Below are 15284 nucleotides of genomic sequence, written 5' to 3' on the forward strand. Positions count from 1 at the left end.
GATTTCCAACCAGTTCGGCCATACTGGTGTTTTTCTCGTCCTCTGAGAAAATTACAGTCTGAATTACTTACTATTTTTCGCCAAACTCAGCGGTTGTCTGATAATTTTAGTCCCGTCTGAATCAAGGTTATAATCGTAAACGAAAACGAACGAAATAACGAAAACTAGGTGTGAAAAAACATTGTCGTTAACCGAAATCGAAATAAAAACGAGGCATTACAAAAAAAAGATAACTAACTAAAACTGTATTGTCTGTTTGCAAAACTAGCTGAAATAAAATACAATTCTAGAGTAAATGTCATTAGTTTTCGTCTTTGTCAATGTCTTTCATAGAGCAAATATCTTTCAGAGGTGACATTTCCGACTGGGAACCCGGAAATTACGACATTCCATGTCACATTGAAGACAGCATAGTCCATGCTCCTCGCCTGGCATCATGGCGATACCGAGAGTCGGAAGAAAGCGGCAGAGTCCTATTTGGGGTTACTTTGAATATAACTGTGTGTCGGATAAAAGCAAGTCTCTTGCAGTGGAAGGTGGTGAAATATGTGGACGATTTATTAAAGGAAAAAATCCCATAAGGTATTGGAAGACGCTAAGCCCCGCCTCCTGAATTACAATTGGGTAGGCCTTGCTATACGAATTTACTATTAGCCAATCCAACCGCAGGGACAGGACGGTATTAGTCAAACATATAGTATGATTTATATACGTCTAGACTACAGGTGGGAAAAGGGTAAGTAAGGAAAGAGGACGGCTGCGTTCCAAACTGTGTACTACCGCACTAGAATAAGTACACTACATACCGTTTCTGGCATACTGTTCATTTTAGTGCTTAGTATTGCAGATTGGGACGTGGCCATTAACAGGCTTCCAGCAGTTTTAAGTTATAGGGAGTAAGTAGTAACTGTAGTGACTTGTGACTGATAACATTTAAAGTCAAAGTAGCACGCGCAATGTCAGATTAGTATTGACCCAGGTAAATACAGCACTGAAAATATCGCGTGTTTAGGAATCAAAATCTTTTGCAACACTCTACATACATACTTCTGTTTAACACTCACCTTATAACAGAGAAAAGTTTGATTCTGAATAGTTGAAACGGAGAATCACTGACTGTTGCTCTGCACTAACGAAGCAGTTGTAAAGAATGATTACTATTCTGCTGAACAACTATTGTAAAAGGTGACACAAATGTTGTGACTACGTCACGTGAACACGTCACGGATTCCATTCGATTCATTTAAGAGGCCATGCGGTACTCAGGATGTTCGCTATTCCAAACTTCCACACAGTGGAGAGAATATTGTTTAATTGGAGTGATGAGAAATGTATGATTAATCATTTGTGTAATGACATAACGACATGCTGTTACATTGTATGATGAAATTAATTAATGAATTACATATATATATATATATATATATATATATATATATATATATATATATATATATATATATATATATATATATATATATATATATATAACAATACAATGATGTACATTGTAGATGGCAGTGGAAGCACACAAATGAGTTCATCATTCATCCATTCATTCATTCAGGGCCTTTTCTGAACATTTCTCAGGACCCCCCAAGGATAATAATCACATTATTTTATGTGCAATAATGAACAGAATTATTGAACAATAATGAACAGAATTATGTCACTTTATTATCTTGGATGAAGTTTACTAAACAGTTTTATAAACAATAAAAGAAAAACCTCAGAACAAGGACTAGGAGGAATGGTGGCTTAGTGGTTAGCACGTTTGTCTCACATCTCTGGGAGTGGGGGTTCAATTCCCACGTGTTCTCACCATCCCTTGGGAGTTTCCTCCAGGTACACCAGTTTCCTCCCCATGATGTGTTGTAGGCTGATTGGCATTTCCAATGTGTGTGAATGGGATTGCTATTGATAGACCCTTTTCACACGACGTGACACAACTTACGTTCTGACTCAAAGCAGTGTATGGTTACTTCCGCCCGCATAGTGGAGCTATGGAGTTTACCCAGTCCCTTCTACATCTGCCAGAAATATGCTTAGATGATGTGTAGCGACTTGTAATTTTCACTTACGACATGTTCTAATCTTGAAAAAGGATACAGATTCTTCATTGAGCAGAACCTGTTTGATTATGAAGCTAAGCATTTTTGTATTGTTCAGCCCAGCTTACGTTAGTGGAGGAGTTAGGATAACGGTAGTTGTTAACTTTCTCTTCTGCAAATAGAAAATCTTTAATTCCTTATTCTTGATTAATTTACTAATTAATACAGACCGCAAACTCTTGCTCCGATCGTGTTTCCATATTACTGATGTTAGCTATAGATTGTGTATTGTTAGAAAAAAGTCAGTAATGTATAACCTTAGCTTAGCTTAGGATCTTTAAAATAAATAATAATGAAATGGGCATTGTAATAAATAATTATTTTGAACGTATTGTCTCTTGAACTCAAATAAGTTCTTTATGATCGTACATTTGGCAGAAGTAATAACTGTAAGTAGAAGACCATTTAATCGAACACTTATCTGTGTGATGTGCTTGAGCTCTTACTAATGTGTATTTTCTGTTTTGCAGTACTTCATTTGAGGTATTCTCTACATACAGTTAGAACGCAACAGCACAAAAAAGATGGTGAGTGCTCTAAGTTTAAGTTTTATGATATAGTCCTGACCCCTTAAACTTCCAGGACAATGGATCTGGAGTTACATTTCTCCCTCTCATAATTAGAAAACATTTCTATTAGTTTCACTGTAGTCACTGAATAATATGCTTTAAGATGAATAAATGTATAATAATATAATTTCATTAATTATTAATTAAATGCAAGTTCATTAATATGAAAATTGTTTCCCCTTGCAGGTCACAATTAGTCTTGTGTTTAGTATCCTCGCAGTACTGGGGACTATAATTGGTGTAATAATCTTCAGCAAAAGTTTAGTCACACACCATCATTATATGACGTATCGAGATTTCAGCGACAATGAAACAGAAGTGTCCATGGAACATTCTGTAAGTTATCTTCAACAGAAGACTTGTGGATAAGAATAAGATACTTGTATTTGTAGATAAGAATGATAAAAAAAAGTAATATAATTTAGTGTAACATGAATTTTTATTTTTTGCAAAAAAAATTTGGACTGTATGTTTTGCACAGTAATGTAGAATAACCCCAGTCCCTCTCCTTGATAAGGGAGATTGATAATATGAGTAATCAATCTACTACTTAAATAAAATAATTATTATATCTAGGTGAAAGTATTTCTATTGTATCTTGTAAGCTATAGTCATTTTACAATGCATCCTGTGGTACAGAAATTAATTTTGTGGAAATTTACTTATGTCATTATTATTTGTATGTAGAGAACATGCAGGCACCAAATAAAATCCATTGTAACACAATTCTCATTGCAAAGGCAACAGGAGAAATCAATGAAAAAATGATTTATGGCCTAGTATACATAAATATACAGTACATAAGCTCATAAAAAATTAAGCACATGTTGTTTCTTTTCTAATGCTTGGTTACGCCTCCCCTCATCCCGTACCAAAAGCACCAATCCAGTCAGGATTTCAGTCCATTTCTGCCCACTCTTCTATTGACTCAGTGTACTATTCAGCTAAAGTTTGTGGTGCCTATTTTGGTGTTTTGCCTGCAAAATTGAATGGTTTTGGTTCAGGCCAATCAAAATGTCCCAGTGTTATAAAATGCTTGTTCAACAAGTCATACACAGATTTGGCCCTCCATATCATACAGTTGTCATCCTGGAAAGGAGTGTTAGTGTTGTGTTTTGGTTATGAAGCACAACAGCAACATTAGAGTATGGCCAACAACTGATGTTCTAGTTGAAGAAGTTACATTCATTCAGATACGCAAGCTATTGACTGTGTACAATACGGCACTGCTATTAGCAGATTTGACCAAATTTCCCATCCAAAATTTTTGAATTCATAAGGTTCTATCTGGCCTATTTGTTATAAGAATGTTACATGCCACTGAATAGGTCTTGAAGGCCCAAACTTGCTAATCCAAACAGCAAATCAAAGTAGAGTCAAACCAGAATGGACTAACAAAAAAAAAAAAGGTGATCTTGTGTTTGTGTCTTGTGCTTGTTCACGTGACTATTTTCAGAATTCACTGAAGATTGTGGGAAATGTTGTTGCTGATGCGTGTATGCTGCTTATATTAAATTCAGATCTCACTCTTTTGGGTTTAGGCTGCAATGGACAATTATATTTGAGAAAAACCCTATTAACAGTTCACTTGACATCATCAGCACCCTGTTTTATTTCCATGGCCTGTCTATAATAACCTCCTTTTTTATTTGAAATGTTCAGATTCAGGGGTTTGTTGAGTGTTTGATATCGATGGTTAAACCAGTGATTTCTTTCATTCCCAGTCCCTGAAGAAACTCAACCATGCCAAAGTGATCAAGCTGAAGGAGGTCATCTGGGAAAATGATCAGCTCTACTTTGTGTTTGAGTATATGAAGGAGAACATCTATCAGCTGATAAAAGAAAGGTATCCAATAAAATGAACAGCTGTAGGCTACAAGTTTCATAACATTCTCAAAATAGACATAAAGTATACTACTCAGCTGTGGTGTTTTTCCACTTATTTTACCAGAACTTGTATGTTTCCTGTGTCTGCAGTGAGGAATATCATGTTTCAGATTCTACAGGGACTTGTCTTCATTCATAAACACGGTGTGTTTCACAAACAAAGCGTTCTCTTCTAACAACCTGCCAAACAGAATTCAGAGAACAAATAATCCATTAATTGCTGTGCCATCATATTTAAAATTAAATTAAATATTAAGTGCAACTTCCCTGAATCGACTATTTCTTCAAAAATAAGAAGTGTTCATCAGAACTGAAATATTTCAGAAGCCTTTGTGGTAAGAAACACTGTTAATACTAAAGATCTGATGCTGAACATTTTTTCCTAAGAATTTGCCATTCCTAGCTTTGTCTGTAATAATCAAATATTGCCTATTAAACTGTTTTGCCTTGCCTGTCATTTGTTAATGATGCTAACACATTGCAATGTTATAAACTATCTCCGAATGGGCCACCATGCATCACCATTCAGCCCATGTTCTGTCAGCTAAATGTAGCCTAATGTCACTAATAATTATTGAAATGTTCATGCTTTCAATAAATCCTTTTGGCCTGCCACCATATCAGTGAATTTAAACTAATGCTTGCATTCAGAGTATAAGGGGTGTGTGTGTGAGTGTGTGAGTGTGTGTGCGCACGATTAGGTGTTCATCTCCACTCATTGTCAGACAGTGTTTGATAACTAAAATACCCCCCCACCCCCCCTTCTTTGCCAGTTTCAGCTAGAGGAGGATGTCCTCCAGGAGAATTTTTTATTTAATTTCCATTTTATTTTATTTTTAATATCACACCTTGATATCAACTTTGGTATCGAGTACTTTTAGTGGTATCGGTACCGACTACTAGATTTTTGGTATCGTGACATCCCTACTATGCTAGCAATCTTCCCAAATAACAATGACGTAAAATCATCGCATAATCAAGGTCTTTTGTGGCATCGAAACAATGTTCATCTCCGACATCGATCCAACATCTTTTTGCTCATTAAATTCATGTTGAATCGACGTTGTTCATGCCATTTAAAATAAACGTAAAATCGCACTAATTGGTTTGCTTACTTTATGTTGAAATTGTTGATTTCATTCGGGTGAAACGACAGTACGCATTCAACATATTTTCTACTTGTTTTTAAAATCCCAAATAAAGAAATTAATCAGTATGTAAACATTTAGGCTATTAAATGCACATCACTTTCAGTTACTTTAAAGATTATTTGTAGAGTATTATTTTCTGCAGTATATAAATCTTAAACATTAAAAAATGGCTTCAAACTGGTGCATTTACATACAGATGTATAATAATAAACTTATTTAATTAAAAAAAAATCACAATTATAAAAAACACAACACAAAGTACCGATAAGAATACCGTTAAAGTACCGGATCGATAAGCAGTATAGGTAAGAGTAGTAATACCGTTAAAACCTTAACGATACCCAACCCTATATCTCATACAGTTTGTCATACAAGTAATAATCTTAAAAGACCACTGTAATCACATAGTCTAAACTGGATTAAAATACAGCATTGTAATGTGTAAGGTTTGATGGCTTTGCTTGGATTTGAGCAGTTAATATTCTTCAGAATTCTTCTTGTACACTTCAGAAATCATTTAGCTGTCACCACATGAAGAGAGTGCTTCAGCTCCACTGGCAGCCATACATGCCTATACAGCCATAATTCACAATTTAGGTGGTATTGCTGGTTTGGATCATGACCATGTACTTTTTATTGCTCTTATAAAACAGGATTAGTATGTATTTTAAAAAATAAAAAAATAAGGCTGTAATACAGCACATCAGTGTTTAATTTGTGTGCTGGAGTGCAGAACTGAAGCAGAATAGTTTGTCACCATTCAGTTAGTTACTTATAGACTGCACTGTAGATCAACTGCAGTTCATACACACTGTCCAGGAGGGGGTGTCAGCTCTCCATCTGGTATTATACACTGCTCGTATTTAAAGCACAATTGGCATTTAAAATTTGTACCTAAAGTGCTGTAATCAGAACAAATATAGATTCTGACATTTTAGTTTGCCCTCAGATCATGCTTCATTTAATAAGTTTGTATATTATGTGTTCACATTTGAAAGAGTTAAGCACAAAGGAGAACGTAGCCGTTCATGCAGCAAAGGACTACAGTGGAAACATGTGGGAGGGCAGCAGTGTCGGAGGGACGCAACCTATCCCGGGCAACCATGGTAAGAGACAAACATTGTACATTTTGTGTGGCACTTTATGGCAGTGTAGCTATCAGTTAGCATGCCATGATGTTAATTGATATCACTAGGTAACATCAGCATCATCAGCATTGCTTGTAACTGCTCAGTTTTTGGACTGTCTCACCTTTGGAAGTCTAGAAACATTTGTGTAAAGTGTATACCTGCCCTCAGTTTATAAGAAAGAGATTAGTTCAGCTGGCCAAAGAGTGCATCTCACACCAGTTGATTCAAAACTGTCAAGTGAGTTACAGAACTGATATTACTTATTTGCCTATATGAAAGTTGTCACATACTTCATACACATATTTAAGTAAGAAATAAAACATGATGGGGCATGCTGTTACAGGGGAAAGGTCACTGATGGGATGGTTGTTACTGTAGAAATGATAAGGTATCAGAATAAGAATAATAGATGTTTTAAAATGTGAATGAAATATGGAATGAAAAACAAGTGGGGACCACAAGCTCAATTGAATAGTTACAACTCAATTTTAGTTCCTGGGTAACGTATTTTTTTTATTTTTTTATTTTTTTAATTGCTCATGCCTCAAAAGTATAGAAAATGGCCATTAATCCCCTCAAACTGTGCTTTTGTGACCAGGACATTCGTTCTCATAAAGTAAGAAAAATACACCATGTGAATCAAAATGAACTTGTATTCATACTAAAGTTTGAATCAGCCCCCAAATGTAGTCTCCCAAATCTTCTCATTATATTGTCTGTGGTTTTGGCATTCAAAGTCCAGTATATCCTGGTGGAAGCGTTTGCTCCCATGTTCTCCTAAAATGTATTAAGATGAGCGTTAAGGATATGGACTTTGAGAGATTGTCTGCAGCCCACTGTGCCATAACAGTCTCAACCAGCTCCACATAGTTTTCAGCTTTGTGATTGCCCAGGAAGCCCAGAAGCACAAAGCTGTTCCCAGCCACATTCTCTTTCCTAGTGAACTTCTTGGGGATTTTCTTGCACTCCAGGATCTTCTTTATCTGTGGTCTGACGAAGACACCGGCTTTGACTGTTGCCTCAGACTGCTTATGAAAAAAGTCTTGAAGGTACTTGAAGGCTGCCGATTCCTTATCTAGAGCTGTGACCAAATTGTTTCATAAGGCCTAATTTAATGTGCAGTGGTGGCATCAGCACCTGCGGGGGTCCACCAATGGGTCCCACATGATGGTGTTCCTCCCCGTCCCGCCTTAGGCAGTGCACCTTGCTATCCCTACTCTACCTAAAAACAAAGATAGCAGTGAAGCTTGGTAAAACCTCCTTGGAGACCCATCAAGACTACCACCATTTTGAAGTCTCTGATGACCCCCCAGCCATACTCCTCATACTTCAAGGCATCCAGCAATGTCTTGATGCTGTTGTAATCCTCTCAACAAAAAAGTTGCAAATTTGCCCATTTTCTCAATGAAAATAGGTCAATTTAAAAATACTAATGTCTTGGCCACAAAAGCAAAGTTTGAGGGTACTAATAGCCATATTCTATACTTTTGCAGTATAAACAATTAGGAAATAACACTTACTACCCAGTAGCAAAAAGAAATTGTTATATAGTGTAATTGCTGATGGCATCATTTAATAGTTATTTAATATACCAAATGTTAAAATATCATGGCCTCTACCTGTTTCATTTTCATAATCTATAGAGTTTTTTTTGTGCCACCCCCTTATAATATTCACCCCCCTAGATATTATTTCTCTTTTTGCTCTATTGCAAAATCAAATTTAAGTGGAAGATATAAGCTACAACCTAGCCATTACCAAGATCAGGCCTTCCTTCCAAATTGAGAGCACGGGCAGGAAGAGCAGTTGTCAGAAAAGGGTCCAAGAAGCCAGCTACAACACTTTCTTCTGAGTGGTCCGAAGAAAGCCACTTCTGAGAAAGGCTAACATAAAGGCATGTCTGGAGTTAGCTACAAGGCAAATCTGAGAGCTTTTGGAAAAAGATTTTTGAGCCATTTGGTCTAAAAGTGAAGTGTTACATTTGGCACAGACCAAATACAGCCCAACACCCAGGTAACACCATTCCTACTATCAAGGATGGTGGCAGTAGTATCATGCTCTGGGGTTGTTTTACAGCAGGAGGAATTAGAAATCTTAAAGCCAGATGCAAGCAAATTGTTGAGGAGAACCTGTTCCAGTAAGCCAGAAATCTGTGTCTGGCAAAAATGTACTTCCTAACAGGACAGAGAGCTGCTTCTTCTTATTATTCAAATCACAGGGCAAACGCTACAAAGGAATGGCTTGAAAAAAATGAAGGTTTGTATTTTGGACTGGAAGAGTCAAAGCCCAGACTTGAATCCAACTGAAAATCTGTGTCATGACCTGAAAATTACTACCAGCATTCTCCATTTAATTTGGGAGAGTTCAAGAAAACTTGAGTAGAACATGCCAAATTTGAAATGTGCCAAAGCTCGTAGAGACACATCTGAGACAACTCCTCTGTAATTGCTGCAAAAGGACAATGCACTCTATCTCTTGACTCTGGGGGTGAATACTTATAAATTAAGCGGTGTTTAGAGTTTTTATTTTTAAATCATTTTGAAGACATCTAAATAATGTCCAGCCGTGCTGTTTATCAAAAATGAATTTACCCATGCTGTGTAGCCAATCGATTGATTGGCATCGATTGACTGGATTGACCCAGAGGAAACCCACAAGGACAATATGCCAAGTGTAAGATTAAGCTAATTAACAAAAAAGCCCCCCCCCCCCCCCAAATAAGGTTATTTTATAACACATGGTTGTGTGAAGAAAAAGGAAGTCTTAGATTTCAATGTAGTAGGGAGAATGTCATGATGTCTTTCTGCACAGATGTCTTTGCATTGTGTGTGTATTTAAATATCTATAGTATGTGTAATTAGTGCATTTATACCCATGTATTTAATGTATTCAGGGGGATCTAGCTGTATTTAATTCTGTTTCATATTAACTTGTCATTTCTTAGATTATGCAATGTGGCAATCAAGCAGGTCGAATAGTCACATGGGCACATCCTCCTATGTGTCGTCTCCCACCAAGAGCACACCTGGCATGCGATCTCGGCCTCCTCTGCAGCCCGTTCATGGCCGCACAGACTGGTCTGCCAAATACGGCCATCGCTAGGCCATTCTCAATATGAGTGCTCATGTGTCTACCCGGTGATTTGAAATCCATACCTTCTTATACAACAATAATCTTTTACATACCTCTGTGTAAATATTGCATTTGATTTATTACTGACATGCTTGTTACCACCTTTTAAAATGATTCAATTTAAAAAAAAAAAAAAAAAAGGAATAATTTAATGAGAAAAAGTAAGCTTCAGTCATTTTGTTTAAGTATAGAAAATTTGGTATGTGAATTTCATAAACATGCTCCTTGTTATGGCTGACCAAAAACAACAACATGATTTTACTCAGAGGTTTGTGTCTCTTTATATTTATGAAATAAATGGGCAGAAAGAAATACCAGCATAAAGCTGTTGAGCATAAGGTCTTTCTTCAAAAGGTCCAGTAGTGGCCTTCTGGCAATTCTGAAATTTGAGCTTGCCATCTTTCAATTATTGATGCAAAGCCATAACCAGTACGACGAGCATGTGTGGGTGTCATGTGCCAACATTTGTATAGGTGGCTTAGGCCTGGACAATAATTCAATATATATCGCGATATAAATTTTTTCAATAACGGTGATATGATTTTTAAACACATTTCCGATATTTCGACATACATTAAAACATTTGTCACTGACTGACGTTCATGGCGCAGGCGTCAATTCGTTGTATTCAAGCCGAGCAGAAAGAGCAGAACGCGATTGGCTACGTGCGTGATGATGTACACCACAGGCACGCAGCCAGTGCTCGGCAGTGTTAGGCTAAGCTCCAACACGGCAAGTTTTAGCTACAAAATGAGTACCCCTGACCGCAATACAAATGTGACTGAGCGAGCTTCCACAAGTGAAGAGAAAGCAGACGAAATAGTTGATAAAAGAGGAAAGACTAATTCAGTGGTATGGAAGTGGTTTGGCTATCTAAGCTCTGATAAACTTCAGGTTTCAGTGCGCTGCAAAATGTGCCGGAGAGTGGTGCCGACTAGCAGCGGGAACACATCAAATCTGTTCCACCATCTGAAGCAGTTCCACCCGATACAATATTCTGAGAGTCAGAAGATGAGGCATCATAAAGGTTTAAGCCAACCTGTCTCTGAAATATCACTGCCACCCCCATCCCCATCACCAGCTGTGTCAAAAGAGAAACCGATACAGCAAACACGGATCGCTGCATTCATGCCTTATGACAAGCCGTCTAAACGTTGTAAAGATATTACTAAGGCTGTCAGAAACTTTTTGGCTAAGGACATGATGCCATTTAATAGAGGTAGAAAATGTGGGCTTCAGGAAAATGATGTCCGTCATCGACCCCAGATACGAGCTCCCTGGCCGGAAATATTTTTCCCGCACAGCTATACCTATGCTTTACGGTGAAGTTAGGGAAAGGGTGGAGGAGCAGCTGAAGACAGTGTCATATTTTGTGACCACAGCTGACCTGTGGTCAAGCCAAACCTCGGAACCATACTTGAGCCTGACAGTCCACTTCATTGACCAAGATTGGAAGCTTGTCAGCTTATGCCTCCAGATGGTTTACTTTCCTGAGGATCACACGGGCAAAGCAATTGCAGCCGGACTTACGGACGCGCTAGCCTCCTGGGGACTCAGCGAGGACCATCAGGTCTGCATCACCACAGATAGTGGGACCAATATCATCAAAGCCGCTGAGTTGAACAGATGGACAAGGCTACAATGCTTCGGGCACCGACTGAACTCTGCTATTGGTAAGTTATACACAGTTAATATACATATGAGTATTATGTTAAGTTATTTTGCTTATGGTATGAGGATATATTACTACAATCATTGCAGTAACAAATAGGCGATATGCTTAACACAAAATAGGCCTAACCTAAATGTAGCTTATCAGTGCTTGTATGTTTTTGATAGCTATTTTTATATTCTTTATATTTGTTTATAGTATGTTTATATTCACACAATTTTATGCTTGCTATGTGGTTGTTGCATGCCATGTCATAAGAATTTCATTGAGCATGTGTTATAATGTGCATTTGATTTGATAAATAAAACACTTGAGTTGAGGTGCTCTGTGTTGTGTAGGCTATGACTATGGATACCAAACCCAGACACTAGATATTACTTAGTACTTAGGTGGCCTATAATTTTGATTAGGTGATTTCATTCCCCCAATTTAAGTGACTGAATAGGCTATTCATTTATTCTTTAGTCAAGACATACATATTTGTATGGATTTATACACACAGCAGTTCTATCAATTAAATTCAAAGGTGTTTTACTGGAATGGAAACAGATGTTTACTTTGCCAAATCAGGTGTGAAATAAAAACAACAAAATGTACGTAAGCAGAAGAATTGTGATTTTGCTGTAAGAATAATATAAATAAATAAAATTTTGTAGTTAAAACACAAATGAGAACTATATATCGCAATATTTTTTTCTCTCTCTGTCTACAGAGAAAGTTCACCAAGACAAGTGAGTGGACAGAGCAGTTGGGGTCTGTAAAACGGTGGTGGCTGCCTTCTCCTACTCCTGGAAGAAGAAACGGGACCTTGCAGCTGCTCAGGAGGAGTATCACTTGCCAAAGCACAAGCTCATCGGTGAAAACCCAACAAGATGGGGCTCCCGTCAACAAATGGTGAAGCGGGTTCTGGAGCAGAAAAGGGCCATCACAGAGGTCCTCTCAAGAGACAAGAAGACCAGGTCGCTGGTTCCTTCTTGGCAAGATGTGGATGTTTTAGAGTCTATAGATGCAACTCTAAGCCCGCTCCTTGAATTCACCGATGCTTTGTCCGGTGAGTCCTATGTCAGTGTGCCATTCCTAAAACCAGTGATGCATCTCTTCAACACCTCCATCTTGAAGGAAGCACAGGATAACACAGACCTCACCAGGACCATAAAGACAACAGTGATGGGATACCTGAATGAAAAGTATGATGACCCAGCCATGGATGATCTACTTGACTTGGCACGCCTTGTTGACCCAAGATTCAAGCTTGAGTACACTCAGGAGGAGAAGAAAGAATACATCAAAGAGAAAGCTGTGTTGGAGATGCTGAAGGGAGAGAGAGCTGTTGTGGTGAGGGAAGAGGAGTCCAGAGAAGAAGCCATGGGTGATGCTTCTGCAGCAGTGACACCAGCCAAGGAAACAAAGCGGTCTCTGGCTAGCTTTTAGGGTAGGATTTATATTGTTCATATCGATATCGGAATTATATCGTATCAACCGAAATTAAGAAATATATCGTGATATACATTTTGGCCATATCGTCCAGCCCTAAGTTGGCTGCCAACATACTTTCAGTAAGGAATAAAACACCTGGGGGTATATTGTTATAGGAAAATAATGAATGACTGGGTGGTGTGATGCAGCCTGACGCTAAGCAGAGTTACTGTTACCACCCCAAAGTGGATTGGTTACCAATCACAGATTGGCCCATAGTATTTAATTCTTCTTATACCAGAGATTTGCCAATAATAAAAAATGTTTAATTTATTAATTAATGTCAGTTCATATGTAGTCTGGAACACTCTGAAGAATCTCTTAATATCAATGAGACACAGCTTGTCGTGGTACCGTAAAACTGGAAAAGTCTCTTCTCTCCTGAAGACTTTACACTGGTGGGAAAATGACTGACTGTTACAAAGTGCTGAAACTGGAGACTCCTGCCATAAATTTCTCCTTGCAGAAAGATTGCCCAAGATGATTTTTCTAAACAGTTTGCATCAACAACGAATAGAAGTGATTTGGAGGTACTGAGTCAGTACAAGTCAGGGGACTGGGATGGCCATAGCAGGACCTTGATTTTGTGGTCAGTAAACCATTTTTGTGTTGATTTTGATGTATGTATTGGATCACTGTCCTGCTGGAAGATCCATCCATGGCCCATTTTAAGCTTTCTGGCAGAGGCAGTCAGGTTTTCATTTAATATCTGTTAATATTTGATAGAGTCCATGATGCCATGTATCTTTATAAAAACAGACCCAAAACATTAAAGAGTCACCACCATATTTAACCGTGGGCATGAGGTACTTTTCCATATGGATACCTGTGTGCACCAAAACAACCTCTGGTGTTTATTGCCAAAAAGCTCTATTTTGGTATGAGACAATATAGACACGCCCTCCTCCAGCTTCATTCATAACATTTCCAGTTGACTAGAACTTCTTAATTATTGCCCTGATGTGGAAACGGGCATTTTCAATGCTTGTGCTATTTTCTTACTTCCCACTTTGTGAAGCTCAACAACCTTTCGCCGCACATCACAGCTATATTCCTTGGTCTAACCCACTGTTATGAATAACTAAGGGAATTTGGTCTATGTATTACCACATATTTACACCACTGTAAAACAGGAAGTCATGGTTGAACAATTTCCTCTTCTTAGTTCCCCAGGTGTACTAAAAAATGTAAAATATCAATGGTAATATGCTTAAAATATATTTTTCTCATAAGAATTCATAGGGGTGCCAATAATTGTTGCACACCTATATTCAAAAATGATTTTTTAAAAATATTTGTTTGTAATTATTTGATATCCATGAGTGCAGAGTATTTTTGTGAATTTCTTGAACAAAAAACAATAGACAATTTTTCACAGCCTTCTTTGCTCATATTTACCAAGGGTACCAATATTAGTGGAGGGTACTGTAATTTAAAACGCCGTACAAGTACTTTGACTCATCCACAGTCCATGCCAGGACATCATTCAAGAAATTTGCCCATTTCAGGATGCGCTACTAGAGGTTACCCAGAATGGTGCAAAAACAAAACAATAAAAGAACTATCTGGGTTACACATGTAACCCTGTTCCCTCCTGAAGACTGTAAAATCATGCCTATTTATAGACCTGCCATGATCAGGTGACGTGGCAATTAAGTGCGTCGCATGATCATGGCACCTGTGAACCATGCCGTCAGCCTCTATTATCTGAAGCGAAGACGCAATTCACAGGCCTTCCCTGGTATGAAAAAGCTACGCAACGTTACATGCGTAACCCAGATGTCCCATTTCAAAGGGAACTCCACATGGCGTTTAGCATAACACTATGGGAACGAGAATACCCACTCCGTCATACTGAGGGTACGGCCTGTTCAAAAAGACCCAAGCCCGAAGGTCACTGCAAGACATTCGAGTCCGGGGCGGAATGAATATCCAGGCTGTAATATCGAATGAATGTGTGTGGCATAGACCACCCTGCAGCAACATACACATCCTGTAAGGATACCCCTTTGGACAAAGCCTTCGAGGAGGCGACCCCCCTAGTGGAATGAGCCCTCATGCCCAGAGGCATAGCGAGACCACGCGCCTCATAAGCGATAGAGATTGCTTCCACTATCGAATTAGAGATGCGCTGCTTTGACACAGCATCACCTCTA

General features: G+C 38.2%; 2 protein-coding genes across 17 annotated transcripts in view; one reads left to right on the forward strand and one right to left on the reverse strand.

The window, feature by feature from the left end:
* LOC128604234 (serine/threonine-protein kinase ICK-like) overlaps nt 1-1200 on the reverse strand; it is a 32688-nt gene extending 31488 nt beyond the window's left edge. For all 12 annotated transcript variants that reach the window (XM_053619195.1, XM_053619183.1, XM_053619192.1 and 9 more), the window contains exon 1: nt 1065-1200. The gene's annotated coding sequence lies outside the window, so the exon portion shown is untranslated. The remainder of the gene's footprint in view (nt 1-1064) is intronic.
* Nucleotides 464-10298, forward strand: LOC128604235 (serine/threonine-protein kinase ICK-like). Of its 5 annotated transcripts, none has more exons than XM_053619200.1 (7): nt 464-582; nt 2582-2638; nt 2867-3016; nt 4405-4526; nt 4632-4711; nt 6717-6824; nt 9793-10298. In XM_053619200.1, exons 2-7 carry the CDS (start codon nt 2636-2638, stop codon nt 9948-9950), a joined length of 621 nt encoding a protein of 206 aa, XP_053475175.1. In that variant the 5' UTR covers nt 464-582; nt 2582-2635; the 3' UTR covers nt 9951-10298. The 5 variants fall into 5 exon arrangements, 4 of the variants coding, with proteins under 4 accessions (XP_053475175.1, XP_053475174.1, XP_053475172.1 ...); XM_053619199.1 differs by having other exon boundaries at nt 473-624; XR_008385156.1 differs by lacking the exon at nt 464-582 and adding an exon at nt 658-736 and having other exon boundaries at nt 4658-4711.
* Nucleotides 10299-15284: the final 4986 nt, after the last annotated feature.

This window comes from Ictalurus furcatus, chromosome 29 (assembly GCF_023375685.1).
Source record: "Ictalurus furcatus strain D&B chromosome 29, Billie_1.0, whole genome shotgun sequence".
Lineage (NCBI taxonomy): Eukaryota > Metazoa > Chordata > Actinopteri > Siluriformes > Ictaluridae > Ictalurus > Ictalurus furcatus.